Source organism: Barbus barbus (genome assembly GCF_936440315.1).
Source record: "Barbus barbus genome assembly, chromosome: 44".
In the NCBI taxonomy this organism is placed as follows: domain Eukaryota; kingdom Metazoa; phylum Chordata; class Actinopteri; order Cypriniformes; family Cyprinidae; genus Barbus; species Barbus barbus.
In genome coordinates this window covers 5323919-5338459 of record NC_136722.1, presented here as the reverse complement: position 1 = coordinate 5338459, position 14541 = coordinate 5323919, and the positions used below count along the sequence as shown (strand labels likewise).

The following is a 14541-nucleotide window of genomic DNA, read 5'->3' as shown; positions in this document are numbered from 1 at the left end:
CAATGGCATTAATAACTGCCGTGGTTGTTCAACCGAGCTCATAAGTCTGATGGTTATGTGTTCAGGTTTTTCTTAAATACTATCATGCGGAGCAACTGAATCTGATGGTGAGGCAGACCACAGACCGGATTGTTCTGGTCCAAGCATATGTACGGGGCTGGTTGGCATTTAAACAATATCGTTTGATCCTGGAAAAGCGAGAACAAAGTGCCGTGGTGTTGCAGTCAGGTGTGCTCATGTTGTTGACTAATGTTAAAATGCTGAATACTCTGCTGAACAAGCTCTAAAATCTCCTTTCTTCTAGCATACAGAGGACACAAAGTTAGGAAAAGAGTGGCTGATGACAAAAGCAAAGCAAAGTCAGAAGCGTTTATCACACAATTCCAAGCAGGTAAGACAAAAAAAAGTATTGAAGAAACTGAATTAAATGAGTTTAGAAGGAAAAGACTTGCACTAAATCACGGCATCTTCAAACAGTTTGCAGAGGATATCTGGCAAGGCAGAAATACAAGGAGTTGCTAGATGAGAAGAACAAAGCTGCTGTGAAGATCCAGGCCCATTACAGGGGGCACAAAGAGAGGAAAAGCTTCAAGAGGAAAAAGTAAGTCCTGTTCTCATTCCAGATGGTTTTATCCTCCTACTTGTAGATTATCTTAGAAATAAAATCCAACATTTTCAATTAAAGGTTCATCAGTTCAGTTTAAATTCTATCTCATCAATCTCTTTGTCCTACTGGTTCCTTGTTCTTCCCAAGTGTTGTCTTCATTTTCTTGGTTTAAGTCTCTGAGTCTCTAGCTGTCTAACAAAAGGTATGTGCTAACCATAAAATAAATACTGAAGTCCTGCAAGGCCATTTTACCAAATTTGCAAGATAATATCATTTGCAACAGCTATACCAACTTGTGTTGGTACGAAAAGAGAGAAGGGGTGAAGTGAAACAAGCGACACCCAGTAATACCGGGATATTGACAACCTTGAAGGGTCATGAAGGTCATTGGTTTAAGTCCTGGCTGAGTTAGGATGTCTTTCTCTGTGTAGCATGCATGTTCTGCCCTGAAACCTCTGGGTGCTCTGGTTTCCCTAATAGTGCGATACATGCGGGATAGGTGAACTGGAGACAATATATTGTCTGTAGATGTGAATGTATTTCCCTGGGATGGGCTCCAAGCATCCCAGCAACCCTATATTTGACAAGTGGTTTGGAAGATGGATGGATGAATACTAAAATCTTAGACTGCTTAATGCTGCAATTGACCAGTTAGAGCAAGGTACACACAAGCTGCTTTTCCACCGAAATTACCTGGAACAATTTGTCACAGGAACTTTTTTTTTTTTCTCCGGACCTGTTGCTGTCTGCGTTTCCATCGCGATCTAAAGTACCGTGAAAATTAGGCAAATAGTCTGGTGAAGTAAGACTCTGCGCGACTGCTCCTCCCAGTCCAGGGCCTTTTCCCAGTACGCAAATTTTGGACTTGCATCCTCGGTAGTTCGGACTTCGCAAGTTCAACTCAGGAGTGTGAAGTCCCAGGGATGGGACGACGCAAGTCCGTTAATCCTGCAAATGGAACTTGATAACGTCAGTCAGCTCGCCTTGGCTGCTGCAATTTCCTTTGCTGTACTTACAATAAAACAAAATATGATATCAAATGCTACTGCCTATTTTCATTTAAACATAGGCTATTAATAGCCGCATAAATGTAGTTCAGGGAACGTACATACATACCATATTAATAGAATAAAGACCAAAGATTACCTGTTAGTTTTACCCAAAATGAATTATATCTCATGTTTTACCACTATAGAGGCATCGGAGCTAACGGCAAATGTCAGAAGGACTAGCCGAGTTGAGGCTGCTCTTGCCAGTATACATGAGCACTGAGCGCCCGGTAATCGCGTTGACCTCACGTCTCCGAAATCAGAGAAGCAAATTTTCGAATAGGTGCCGTCTTTACAAATAAACCACGCAGATTTGAGTTTTAAACAAGTACATTCTTGCCTGAAATACTCTTAAAACTACATTTCAAGACACAATATCATTAATTTTTTTTTTTAATTATGCGAATAAATGTTGGTTAAAATAATGTTGCGTGAACTCAACCAATCAGCTTGTTCAGCGCCTAAGTCCCAGCCCTGAAAGTTCCGGGCCTTTTGAAAAAGTACTACCTTGCGAGCAGGGACATTCTGAGGGGCAAATTTTTACCCGGAACTTTATTTAGATCCTGGTTCCTTCGGTGGAAACACACTGAGTACAGGCCCAAAGTCCCTAGTTCCTAAAAGAATTCAACAGTTATGGTAGTATAAACTGATTTATTTTACACAGGGAGGCCATGCAGAAGGAAAACGCTGAGAAGACAGAGGAAGTGACGGAGGCCCCATCAGAATCAAAAGGTCCAGTTACAGAGGAACATTCACAGGAAGGAGGTGAAGTGGTAATGGATGAAGCTGATGAAAAGGCTGCTGTGGTCCTCCAGAGCAACTACCGAGGTTACAGGGAAAGAAAGAAATACAAGGAGCGCCGGGAACGTAACAAGACTTTAACAGGGGATGAACTGGCCATTTCCTCATCCACCGTTGAAGAAGTCACTTCTGGAGAAGATTTGGATGCTATACAAGAGGAAGTACAGGAGAATATGGAAGAAGGGAAGGAAGCGGAAGAAGGGAAGGAGGCTGAAGAAGAGGCTGCAAGTGGAGGAGATGAGAACAATGAACAGGAAACCAAGGCAGCCACTGTTATCCAGAGCAACTTCAGAGGTCATAAAGAACGTAAAAGACTTCAAGAGGAGGGGAAGATGCCGGTTAGAGGGAAGGAGACAATGAGTCCTCCAGTTGAAGAGGAGCCTCCTATTCCAGATCCACCACCTCCAGAAGAACTGATGGAATTCACTGAGGACATGGAACAGGAGGATGAGACTCCAGCTGAACCACCAGGAGAAGATGAAGAGGCCAAAGCCGCTGTGGTTCTTCAGAGTAACTTCCGTGGCCACAAAGAGCGTAAAAGGCTCCAAGAGGAAGGGAAAATCCCCAAGAAAAAACCAAAAGAAGATATGGCTAATCCAGGCACTTCAGAACCAGACATTTCTCTTGAGGAACTCCCTCCACCTCCGTTAGAATTCGAGCAAGACCAAGAGCTAAATTTCAGTCAGTCTCCAGGGGAAGATGAAGAACATGCCGCAACTGTTTTACAGAGCAATTTCAGAGGAAAAGAGCAAGAAATGTTTGAAGAGGTGGAGGAGCAGGAGAATGGGGAAGCTCTGGACATCACAGATGTTCAGCTGGAACGGAAGGGGGTAGAAGAAGAGGAGGATGCTCAGGCAGAGGAAGCCCAATATGATGAGGAGCAGGCAGCCATTAAAATCCAGAGCAATTTTAGAGGTTACAAAGACCGAAAGAACCTTAAAGCTACATCACAAAAACAGGATGAGGACGTGGAGTTGCTCTGCAAAGAGGTGATTAATTTTTTGTGTTTGTGTAAGTTTACCCACAAATGACAAATCTGTCTTCATTTAGTCACCCTGATTATCAATCCAAACCTGTATTTCTTCTGTGGAACATAAAGAAATTGAGATGCTCCAACCATGGGAAATAGTTATATTTGTTGGCTACTTTTGTGATGCTTTTTGTAATTTTCAATGTATGGAACAGAACATTCTGCCAAATTCTGCTAATTTGTGTGAAAGAATGTATACGGATAAATATGAAGGTGTGTAAATGATTACCTTTTTATTTTCCCATGGACTAATCTATAGAGTAGCACCCTAAATATGAGACTTGATTTAAAGGGGTCATATGACGTTGCTAAGAAGAACATTATTTTGTGTATTTGGTGTAATGCAATGTTTTTATGTGGTTTAAGGTTCAAAAAACACATTATTTTCCACATACTGTATATAATTTTTGCTCCTCTATGCCCCACCTTTCTGAAACACGCCGATTTTTACAAAGCTCATCATTCTGAGAAGTGAGGCGTGCTCTGATTGACCAGCTATACAGTGCGTTGATTGGTTGGCTGAATACCTCAAGTGTGAGACATAAATGTTACACCCCCTTACCGTATTGTGATGCCGTGTCCCGGCGCGACGACACAAATAAAATAAAACCCATTATAAACAAGGCATTTGTTGCATCCATTGGGGACATAATTACTGATTATAATGACTTATACTGTCTTTTTACGTGTCATGTTGCATCGCCGCGTAAACATTACCATGTCTGAATTTGTGATCGGAGAAATGCACTGCTCAAAACTCACATTTGAATCGTTAGTGGCAAATTCTTGAAATAAGAAAACGTACTTACAGGCTGTGATTCAGAAGCGCCAGACTCTCCTTTCAAAGTTGGAATTGCCCCACTTTATAGAAACAGCCTTTGTGCAAGCCAGCATTGTTGGCTACTCTTCCAGGTTCAGGAAATAGTCCTCCGTAAAATGCGCTGCACACACTCTAATATTTGGGTTGAACTGTTCTGGAACAGTGTTGTAAATACAACTTAACCACTGATTTCTAGTGTTGTCCTCTGTTGGAAATCCAAACAAAGTACTTTCGCTTTCACAATGAAACACAGCGTCTCCAGGACATGGAACCGGCGGCAGCAAAAATACTACCGCGAGAATAATAGTTCTGTCTTCTTTCACTATGTGTGCATTTGGGCGTTGTTTTGCAAATCTCCCCACACCGTGATGTAGACATGTGGGGGCGTGTTTGAATGAGCCATTTTAGGGGGGCGTGGTAGAGTCTTAATTTTATAAAGAATATCTCTTTGGTTTTGAGACTTTAGTCTTTGCAACTCCAGGGATCTTATCTATGCACAAACAGCTTGTAACACTCCAAAGAGAAAGGAAAGTTTGAAATCGCATCATATGACCCCTTTAAGATATACATTCTTTGCCCCATGAATTTTGAGGCTTTGCACAAAATTCAGTTGATGACATTCTTTGTAACCTGATCAGGTAACCAGGGTCTCTGAAGATTTCTTATCACTGCAGAAGAAGTTAAATGAAATCATACTTGCCCATCAGCTCAACCCCAACGAAAATGGGATGTTTGTGAAAGGACAACCTATGAATGTCTACATGGGCTACTCCCAGACACCAGGTAAACGTCCTTCATAGATTTTGTCCAGTCATGTCTGACATCTTTGTAAATATAATGATTTTTGTGTTTGGTGACACTTAAGTATAGTTTTAAAAAGTGCACTTTGGAATAATGTCAAATTAAAAGTTTTACTACATTTTAAATCGTTTTAATAATCTTACAGTTATTTTGATGCACATGTAAAGTACTGATTATCATTTTAACTGTTGTGTTAAATAGTTTTACATTCAATTAATATATTTTAAATGTTCTAATCAACAAATGTGTAATTACAATATATTTAAATGCATGACTTAACAGTTTCAGTAGAAATGACTAATGTATGCTTGTCCGTACATTGGGCAGTACACTTAATAAATTCAGAGAAAATATAATTAAATAAAGACAATAATGATGTACTTATAATGAAAAAAAATGTTTTTCTTCAAGAATAGCTTTGATTATTTTAACTGAAAACAAATGTGGAGAAATATAGCTGTTTTTTTCCCCTTAAGATTAAAATAGCTTAAAAATAAGAAAACTCTACCTTAATTAAACCCCTGCATTATACTTGTTTGCTGTAAATTTTATCATAACAAGAAGTTTAATTTTCTCTAACAGAGATTGATCTTATCAAAAATTGGATGTCTAATGCCACAACATGCAAATTGGGCTCAACAAGATATGTCATCAGAAATTTCCCCCCATCTGTGCAAATCCACTGTTCATTTGATTTTTGTTGCGATATGTCTAATTACATTTGGAAGGATAATTCTTGCAGATTCTATTATTTCTGACATGCACCTTGTGTCTAAATGAAACCAGATTATTCTGTCAGCAGTGATTATGGTTTCTGTGTTGACAGATATGGCCTCCTGATCTGTTTTCCTCTGTCACATAGTCTTAATCTCATCTGTGAAAGCTGAACTTCTACAAAAATCTTGCTAAAGGGATTACATTTGCTTCATAAATACTGTGGTCATCCGTCACATGTTTATTAATGTTTTATTGTGATTGGAGCTTCCAAAGACATTTTACATAGTCAAAATAAATAATCTAAACCAGAGTCTTTCTGTGTGGAAACAATTATTATTGCGCAAGTATTATTGTTTCCACATAGAAGTGCCCTTTGAATTGCAGTCATATTTCCATGTACATGAAAGGTCTTTAAATGCTAATCGCATTGCATGCGAAAGTGCCCTGCAATTACAGCAAGCATTAATATAAGAGCTGCAAATTGGATTTATAACTCTGAGCAATCAAGAGTTGCTGATGACCTTTTAAGTGACACATTCAATAAATATGACAAACTCTCCAGCCTGTGCCCGCTGGTCCTGGTGGACATTGATTAATTTTCTTTACACCAGACCTATCTACATGATAAACAGTGCTTGAGTTAGCAGATGCTATTCAAATAAACCAAAGGTCATTTTTGTACCTTTTGGTGTTGATTGCAAAAAAAATCATATTTGATGAAGTATTCTGTATCAAAGGCTTTTTTTTATGAGTGTTACACTTTTTTTGACATTGCACTTTTTGACAGTACTTGTGCTTACAGTGTACTTACCTAAGAAAGTACTGGTAACATAAGGTAGGTACATGGATTAATGATAGTTTTACTGGCAGGTTCAGGGTTAGTACGTACTTGCCTGTTATTGCAAGTACTATAATACATTAAAATACATTTAATACATATTTAAGGACCAACTTTATATTAAGTGGCCTTAAATGAATAATTTGCTACTATACACTTATTGTGTATGTACATCTTTTTACATTGTACTTGTTTTAAAAAAATATCTGCATGTAATTACATCTGTACTTAATTTCTGTAATTGCATTTAATTACACTGTTGACCTATCTCTTACACCTTAACCCACCCTTAAATCTACTCATACCACCAAACCTGTCCCTAACTTTACCAGTATCTCACCTCAATAGCACAAAAAGTGTTTTAGTAATACTATACTTTACGCTGTAGTTGTTACATGTACTTACTATTATAATAACAACAAATTATGCATAATTACATGCAAGTAACCCTAAAATAAACCCTAATCCTTAACCTACCCATGTACATGTAATTAATTAATATTACTCAGTACTTAAATATACAATTACACTGTAACAAGGACACCTTAAACTAAAGTATAACCGTGTTTTGCAATACAATATGAACACAATAAGTACAATTTAATGAAAGTATATAGTAGTTAAGGCCACCTAATACATATAAAGTATTATTTTATGAATTATCCATAGTTTAAACTCATCATACTTATTAACTGAATTAATTGAAAGTATTTGTGCTGATTATTAGTCATTTTAATAGTAATTTAACTATTAAATAGTAATTTGAAAATATTATTTGTATTTTAGATACAATCAAATAGATGCAAATAGTTAATAAACTATGACATTATTATTTTATTTATTTTGTGTATAGAAATTTTACCCATTTCATTTGTGAAAATATGCATATCATTAAGTTTATTAGTCAGTTTATGTGTATTCAAACGAATGAGCTTTTTATACGCAATTCAAATGAATAAATCTTAAATTTAGGCCTAAATAATTTTTGAGTGGATGATGGACGAAGGAAGACAAATGAGAGAAATTATAAATGTATTTCCTTCAGTAATGAAAGCTAATAATAGAAATAGTCTAATAATCATTGTAACTAAAGGTTCACTATTTTACCCAGTTTGTGCAATATGTATTTTTTTATGCTCAGAACAAGTTGCATTGTTAACTTTGCAACTTGCTAACATCAAACTCTGTTGGAGTCAATTTGAGCCTCCTGCACAGTTCAAGTGAGGCCCATGTTGAGCGTTTCAAATCAGGGATTTATGAGGTTCGGTATCAGCTAGGATTCTGCCTGCTTTAGAAGGGAGCTGCCTATGTAGGCAGTAGACAACAAGAAGGCTTACTAGGGTTTAGAACAAAGCTTCATTCTCATTCTTACTTTTACTTGTCTGTGTCAGTGTTGGAACATGTTGTGAATGGAAAGCATTTCTGATTGATTGTTAGTGGATAATTACAAATAGCGAGCCCCAAGGGTTAAACCATGCCGTATGGTTTGTTCGATAAGAACAAAGGGGTCAAAGGTCAGCTGGATGTTGTGTGCTGATCCTATTCTTCTATGTAGCAATGGGGCTCGCCACCAGGGAATTAGTTGTTCTCTTTGCTCCTCATTCACACAGGAGACCTATAACACTAGACATAAGATCACATCTTGAACGGGTTTAAAAGTATTGACTTCAAGGTCAAATATGACATTTTCTGTTGTTTTCACCCCTTATTTTTTCTGATCCACAGCCGACACAATGCAGTCACGAACGCCTCGCCGCACACAGCAACCAAAGACCCTGAACACGCCAGAGGACTCCACATACTACACACTAATTCATGTGAGTCCGCATCACACAATCGGCCCTATTTTAACGATCTAAGCTCGATCTAAGGTGCAGGTGCACTTAGGGTGTTTCCGAATCCACTTTTTGCTAGTTTAACGACAGGAAAAACAGTCGGTGCATGGTCTAAAAGGGTTGTTTCTATTATCTTAATGAGTAATGGGTATGTTTTGGGCATAACGTGCAATAAACCAATCAGAGTCTCATCTGCCATTCCCTTTAAGAGCCAGTTTGCTTGCGCCATGGCAGATTCGCTATTTACACGGCGGAATTTAAAAGTGCAAAGACTGAACGAATCTCCAGAGAGGAAATGGAGCTGCTCTTGCACGAGCAAATAGGTAGCCTAATTCTGATACATGCAATGACTATCCAATATGACATGTAGGCATTTTTATATTGCTGCGCGTCCCTGAGTGTGTAATAAGCAGAGTGTACGCGCGTTGTGGACCTGCCTATAGGTGCATATTACTACGTGCTCTTTAAATAACAAAAAAATACTGTGACTTTAGACCAGATTTTAGTTGGTCAATGGCGCGGTCTATTTCAGTTGCCTCAAAATAGCAAAGCGCCAACAATGCGCCTGAACACACCTTGTTTTCAGACCAGCACGCCGATGAGCACACAAATGGGCGCAAATGCATTTGCTACTTAAACAACGTGGCGCTGGATGAGAAAATGATAACTGCGTTGGGCTAAGCAAAACACTCTTGTTGCGCCTGACGCTGCATTGCGCCGGGTGTAAAATAGGGCCCAATGACTCCGATTATCTGGGCTTCAGCTTTAATGATCTTTCTCACACTTTTGTCTTTTCCAGAGGTCTGTCCAGGACGATAAAAGGAGGCCAAGAAAACAAAGGTAAATCAATTAGCAGAAGTGTTATACTAAACAAAGAGTTTGCCCTCTCCTTAGAAGCTGCTGCTTTGCAGACAGTGACAAAAGCTTTGTTTGCAATAGAATACTAGTGCACCGCACACTACATACGATACACTGTATACTGACATTTTTTTTATTTTTAAATGGTATATGAAATAACATGTGGTGTGCAGTGAAGTCATACCCGTTTATTGTCTCAAAAATACACTTCGTTCAACCTTACAATTGAAATCTCATAACCAAGCATGTATTTGATCAAAACAGTAATATTGTGAAATATTATTACAAATTTAAAAACTGTTTTCTATTGTAATATATTTTGAAATGTAAAGTATTCTTGTGATGCAGCGCTGAATTTTCAGTATCATTACTCCAGTCTTCAGTGTCACATGATCCTTCAGAAATCTTTCTGATAGCTGATTTGCTGCTCAAAAACATTTCTTAATATAACAGTTGTGCAGCTTAATATTTTTTGTAGAAGCCGTTATGCATTATTTCAGGACTTTTTGATGATTAGAAATGTCAAAAGAACAATATTTATTTGAAATATTTTTATAACAATGTAAAAGTCTTCACTGTCATTTTTTTTATCAGTTTAATGCATCCTTGCTAAATAAGTTCTAATTTCTTAAAAAATCTGACCCCTAAAATATTGAAAGATTTGCATTTCATTTTTGTATTTTTTTTATTTAATTTTGTTCAATCCAGTAATCCAGTAAAATGGATATAAAGCTAAATCTAAAACCCACATGAATTAAAAACAATAATAATAATAATTATCAGTGTTGCCTCCTGTTCACTTTTTAATGTGTTCATATCTTAATTGCTGTTAAAATATCTAGTCTAACTAATATATAATGCAGCTATATTTTTCTGTAGGTAAAGCATAAAGAATCTGATATAAAATCAATAAAAACGGATTTGTTAACCATATAGTCATTTGTAACGCTGATGCTAATAGCTTGCATATTACGGCTAGTTCCTGCAGCATTTGGCTGCCAGCGTGACATATCTGCTGTGTCACAGCATGTGTGAAATAATATTTTGTGTGTGAACATGAATCCGGACCTCATGAGCGCCGCTGACAGGAGATTTCCCAGGCCAGCTGAGTGACAAACATCTCTGACAGACAGACAGGGTGCCGAACACTAGAACAACACTTACAGAGACACGCATCATTAAAAACCAGTCGTTTTTGCAAGTCAGAGATTGGCAGCAACATGCATCATTTTAGTATTCATGAAATCAGCTTATATAATATATCTATGTTTCTGGTCTTGTTGCGAAATATTGATCAGAACATGTATATTTTTTCTCATTGAATATCCTGTTTCACTTGTAAATGCTATATGTCAATTGAGCGTTTTGTGTTGACTTTAAGAGTTAGAAGGTCAGTAGGACAGACAAATCTCTGGCTCTCTGATAACTGGCCCATGTCCTGTCAGAGAGAAATAGAGGAAGAGATTGGCAGAGGAAAGAGAGAAAGCAGAGAGAGATAGGGTACCAATAAGGTATCTTGGGAGAAAAAAGGGCCAGCTGAGGACATGCAGGTAATGAAGGTGCACTGCAGTACAAATGTGCAGAACTAGAGAGACCGAGCAAACCGATGTAGCAGAACACTCTGTTTTCCTGCACTGTGTAGCTGCCACATGAAGGAATCCCTCAAACCTTGTCCAAGTCCCATTTTACCAATCTAAAGAAAACAAAAAGAAATTGTACTCTTCTCCAAGAAAATAAGCATATTTTTGATTAGGGTTTTTGCCATTTCATGATGTTATTCATACAAGTTCTTTAATATGAATATATTTTAAATGTTAATTTGGGATTTTTCATGACATTTCTTAAGTTTAAAACAATAAACATTTAAAAAATAAACTTTTATTTTAAGTATGAAAATATTACATTATTATTATTATTATTATTATATTTAAGACTTGCATTAAGTATTACCTTTTTTTATCATTTTTATATTAATATGTTTTGTATTAATGTTTTGTTTTTGGCATTTTTTATTCATTTGAGGTTTTCTACACATGTGGAATAATATATTAAGTTTATAATAAATAGAATTAATTCAGCACACAGTCAGAACACCAAATATTACTACAATTTAAAAAACGTAAATACTTTATTTTAATAATGATGATGATGGTGATTATTATTATCATCATTATTATTATTATTATTATTTTGTTTTTATGGTAATAATTCATCTTAATATTATTAATATAATTAATTTCATGATGTTTCTTAAATTTAGAGCAACAAAAAAATACGTATTATTAATTTAAGTATCATCAAAGTATTACATTATTATTATTATTATTATTACAATTATCATTATTATCTTTAAGACCATCTTATGGTAATACAAAAATACAAGTATTATTTTTTTTCTATCATTTTTGTATTATGATTTATAGTAATGTTTTATTTTTGGCATTTTGACATTCATATTGTTTGTATTTATTTATATATAACCAATCATTGTTGCCTCATTGTTTTATATATGCATTTTAAGTCATTTTAAATATATTAATATATTTTATATTAATACTTTACTACTTCAAGTATAATGTTATACAAATAATAATAAATTATATTAAAATAATAATAGTTTTTTTTGTTCAGTGCATCAGTAGGCCAGTGGGGCTGACTGATATAATTGCATCAGTGGTCTGGTTGGCAGGCCGTAGGCTCTTGGCTTCAGTGGTTTCATAGATCTCTGTTTTCATTACATTACTCATTGTCTCAGGGCTTATCAGCAGCGTTAAGTCCACTGAAAGAACATTTCCATTTGAGTCCATCACTGCTGAAAAGCCAGTCATGAATCAGAGCCTGTCCTAAAGGCCATCGCTTACATACTGAAGAACAGCCATGAAATACACTCAATATGGCATAATGGCCACCCATTAATAGCAGCCTGCTATGGCAAAATAGATGTTATTTATGATTGGGAGTAATGAACTTTGGCTGAAGGCGAGGGGGGATTTGGGGGGGGGGGGGGGGGGGGTAACAAAGAATTCACTAAAACTTATGTCATTCCAAAGTAGATGGAAATTAGTTCTGCCGATCTCCAAAATTAAAAGTAGTTCATGATTATTCTTCTGAAGGAACACAACAATGACTTTGGTCTGTTCCCCACATGAAGCTAATAGTTACAAATTCATCTATTTTCTCTGCACCCACCAGCCCCAAAAGGCTGGACAATGATGACCAGTACTACCAGGGTTTGTCCAGCACAAAGTCCACAAGCCTGCCCAGTGTCAGATGCCACTCGAGCAGACGGAGATCTTCCACTGAAAGACGATGCTCTTCTGAGAGATCACTGTCTGATGTCCCCAAATCTGATCTCCCTAAGGACCCAATGGAGAACAGGTGAAAGAACATTAAACATTTGCATCATTCTGTCTGTTTAACCAATACCATCCTCGAAACGTTGACCTCAGTGCAGCACACAGCACTGCACATGATAAATGTGTCTGAGCTGAAGATGCAGATATCAAGACGTGAAAACCTCCCCGCTTTCTTTCCCTTTCTCGTTTGCGTCTTCATTTCCGTGTGAAGTCACACTTTATCTGCCCCTCTCTGTCCACAGGCACTCGTTCTCTAGAATGCCCTCTACAGAGAGTCAAAGTGAGGACAACCCTTATGACTACAGAAAGATACTGAGGAAGACTTCCCAGAGACGAAGGCTATTAACACAGCCCTAACCATCAAGCTTCAGAACGTCTGTAAATACTGTCAGTGACTGATGAAGTTGTCCTTAAAGGAAGGGTTCACCTGAAAATGAAATTTCTGGCATTTACTCACCGTTCCAAACCCATATGGTTTTCTTTCTTGTGTGAAACACAAAAGGAGAATTTTTGAATAATGTACCACCTGCTCTTTTCCATGCAGTTTCCATGAGTCAGATCTCAATCAATTGAGATGATTCGTTCATAAATCGGACTGATCCGGTTCAACTCACTGCTCACTCACAGGGGAAGATTGTCTTTTTTGGGTGACCTGTTTCTTTAAGTAATACGCCATGTTTTCAGTCCATTTATTGTTACTTTGTTTGGTTTTCCATGAAAGCGCTGGCTTTAGTTTAAGTAGTTATATAAATAATGACTACTTCATGCTGTACAGAATGCAATGCTACTTGACTAATCAGAGACTTAAATGAATAGAAATTATGTTTTTATGGATAGAGCCAAGGAGCTGATGTTTTGACAAGACATTTGTGCTGCTCTTGCTTGATTTTTAACTGATGATGTTTTCTGTTCGTTGATGCATGTGTTGATGCAAGATTTGTTCTTAAAGATAAATCATAAATTGACCTTTATATTCTTCGATAATACATACATATAGATATGTGTATTCTTGGAATGTCACTTATTTGTAAATATGATTTTCTAAATGTTTAATTGATAAATGATCAAATGTAGATGATAGCTGATGCTAAACCCTGAGCAGACTAAAGTTACTATAAATACTATTAATACTAAATCAGCTCATTCTGTTTGTGTCATTTTTCATGTGAAATACATTATATGGTATTAAAAGATTCTGGATCTCATGTTTAGGTAACAGTGATGAAATAAAAATATGGTTTAGGGATTAAATTAGAATATTAAACACAGGTTCCTACCATTCTTATAACATAAATTACTAATTTAATTTCATAACTGATCAAATAAATCAATATATTTTTGTTTGTATTTTAGCGTGATGCTCATTTTTTTAGAGTATCTACATGGATTGCAATTGAACAATTTATTTTTATTTTTTTCCCGATGTTAAATGCTTTTCTATGTGTTTTTTTTTTTTTTTTTTTTTCTCGTATTCTCCACATCAACCTCATGTGAGTGGTCAAAATTATTTTATTTTGCTTAACCTGTTATTTTCCAGATCCCATAATATAATTATAATTTATTTCTGCTTTATTTAGGGATTTAATTTTATTATATGCATGCGGAATAAATGGCCCGTGTGCCATTGCGCACGATCGCCGCACACAAGTGAGAATGGTACTGAAAATAATTAAATTCACAGTAATGCTTTTTTTATTACTTCTAGGTTTTCCTGTTCATATTTGAAACTGGGTCTCCAATTTCCTTACTAATAAGAAATGGTTTGATGATTTAAAAAAAGGGGGGGGGGGGGCATAGATATAGACCGCAGATCTGAATGTCATGGTCCA

General features: G+C 36.5%; 1 protein-coding gene across 1 annotated transcript in view; it reads left to right on the top strand.

Moving 5' to 3' along the window:
• Window positions 1–13849, top strand: part of LOC306862949 (myosin-IIIa-like) — an 86333-nt gene extending 72484 nt beyond the window's left edge. Inside the window, exons 29-37 of the mRNA XM_079406060.1 lie at window positions 66–228; window positions 305–391; window positions 478–601; window positions 2321–3446; window positions 4946–5090; window positions 8389–8480; window positions 9298–9338; window positions 12549–12734; window positions 12955–13849. Of these exons, the coding sequence (XP_079262186.1) occupies window positions 66–228; window positions 305–391; window positions 478–601; window positions 2321–3446; window positions 4946–5090; window positions 8389–8480; window positions 9298–9338; window positions 12549–12734; window positions 12955–13069 (2079 nt within the window). The 3' untranslated portion in view covers window positions 13070–13849. The remainder of the gene's footprint in view (window positions 1–65; window positions 229–304; window positions 392–477; window positions 602–2320; window positions 3447–4945; window positions 5091–8388; window positions 8481–9297; window positions 9339–12548; window positions 12735–12954) is intronic.
• Window positions 13850–14541: the final 692 nt, after the last annotated feature.